The sequence below is a fragment of the Eptatretus burgeri genome, chromosome 15 (assembly GCF_056783735.1).
Source record: "Eptatretus burgeri isolate ZD-2024b chromosome 15, Ebu_testis_v1, whole genome shotgun sequence".
Lineage (NCBI taxonomy): Eukaryota > Metazoa > Chordata > Myxini > Myxiniformes > Myxinidae > Eptatretus > Eptatretus burgeri.
The window spans coordinates 3,055,447-3,056,839 of NC_140975.1; the positions used below are offsets into that span (position 1 = coordinate 3,055,447).

A 1,393-nucleotide genomic window follows, 5' to 3' on the forward strand; every position below is an offset into this window, starting at 1 on the left:
CCTGGTGATGTCCCTTTGCCTGCCATGACACCCTGGTGATGTCCCTTTACCTGCCATGACACCCTGGTGATGTCCCTTTACCTGAAATGACACCCTGGTGATGTCCCTTTACCTGTCATGACACCCTGGTGATGTCCCTTTGCCTGTCATGACACCCTGGTGATGTCCCTTTGCCTGCCATGACACCCTGGTGATGTCCCTTTACCTGAAATGACACCCTGGTGATGTCCCTTTGCCTGCCATGACACCCTGGTGATGTCCCTTTACCTGCCATGACACCCTGGTGATGTCCCTTTACCTGCCATGACACCCTGGTGATGTCCCTTTACCTGCCATGACACCCTGGTGATGTCCCTTTACCTGCCATGACACCCTGGTGATGTCCCTTTACCTGCCATAACACCCTGGTGATGTCCCTTTACCTGTGTCCAGTTCTTTGTTTCATCAGAAAAGTGGGTAAAAAAAAAATAGAGACAAAGACTAAATTGTTGGAAACTTTGGAATTGGTAGAGAACAAGAAGTTTATGAGAAGACCTCCAGCTTTGTCTGTTAACCTTACAGTCCCGTACAACCAATGAGAGACAGTGATAACGGACTTTGTACCCCAGCTTGGCAGTCACAGAATCCGGTTGAAAAACAACGAAACAGCAACAATGGATTTGAAATGGAAGCGTTTTCTATTCCGTGGAGTGCTTTTCAACAACGTAATCCATAAGATTGAGGTCCTTGAGGCGCTGGAGGATTTCTCAGTAAAAGATGACGATCTTTACATTGTGACCTACCCAAAGTCAGGTGAGGAAAGTATTTTCATACCTGTTGCCCTATTACATCACTGTTAAAGAAGCCACAATAATCTCTCCATTTGAGGACTATGAGTGGGCCCCGTTGGTCCGATGGACCAAATTTTCATTGGTCTTCACAGCTTTGTTGCATACCCACCTGCTGCACTGCTTGAGCATTAGCTTGCCTTTTACGAAGCCCAGGTATGCTTGGGGCCAGCATGGGGATTATACAGTGTGTTCGTTATTATTATTGTCTTATGATATTACTATCATTATTATTGTTGTAAATATTATTAGTACTAGTGCGGGCCAGGAGGTGCGTGCCCGTAGGTGCGTGCCCGTAGGTGCGTGCCCGTAGGTGCACGCCAGTATGTGCAGCTTTGTTCCTTCGCTCTAGTAAACAACGACTGGATTGGGGCATTGTTTCAATGAGATCGGACCAACCGTATCATAAATGGCCATAACTTGGGAAACACCTGGGAAATATACTCAGGTCCCCAGCGTCAATTGTGACGTCATATCAAACGAAGAAGAAGAAGAATTGTGACGGTTCCTCTCTCTCGCCCCCCTCTCTTTTGCCCCCCCTCTCTCCCCTAGTCTCGCCACTCCTC

General features: G+C 47.6%; 1 protein-coding gene across 1 annotated transcript in view; it reads left to right on the forward strand.

The window, feature by feature from the left end:
* The first annotated feature begins 583 nt into the window (after positions 1 to 583).
* The window catches only part of LOC147011325 (amine sulfotransferase-like), a 21,378-nt gene continuing 20,568 nt past the window's right edge, over positions 584 to 1,393 (forward strand). The window contains exon 1 of the mRNA XM_085857005.1: positions 584 to 792. Coding sequence (XP_085713131.1) covers positions 654 to 792 — 139 coding nt within the window. The 5' untranslated portion in view covers positions 584 to 653. The remainder of the gene's footprint in view (positions 793 to 1,393) is intronic.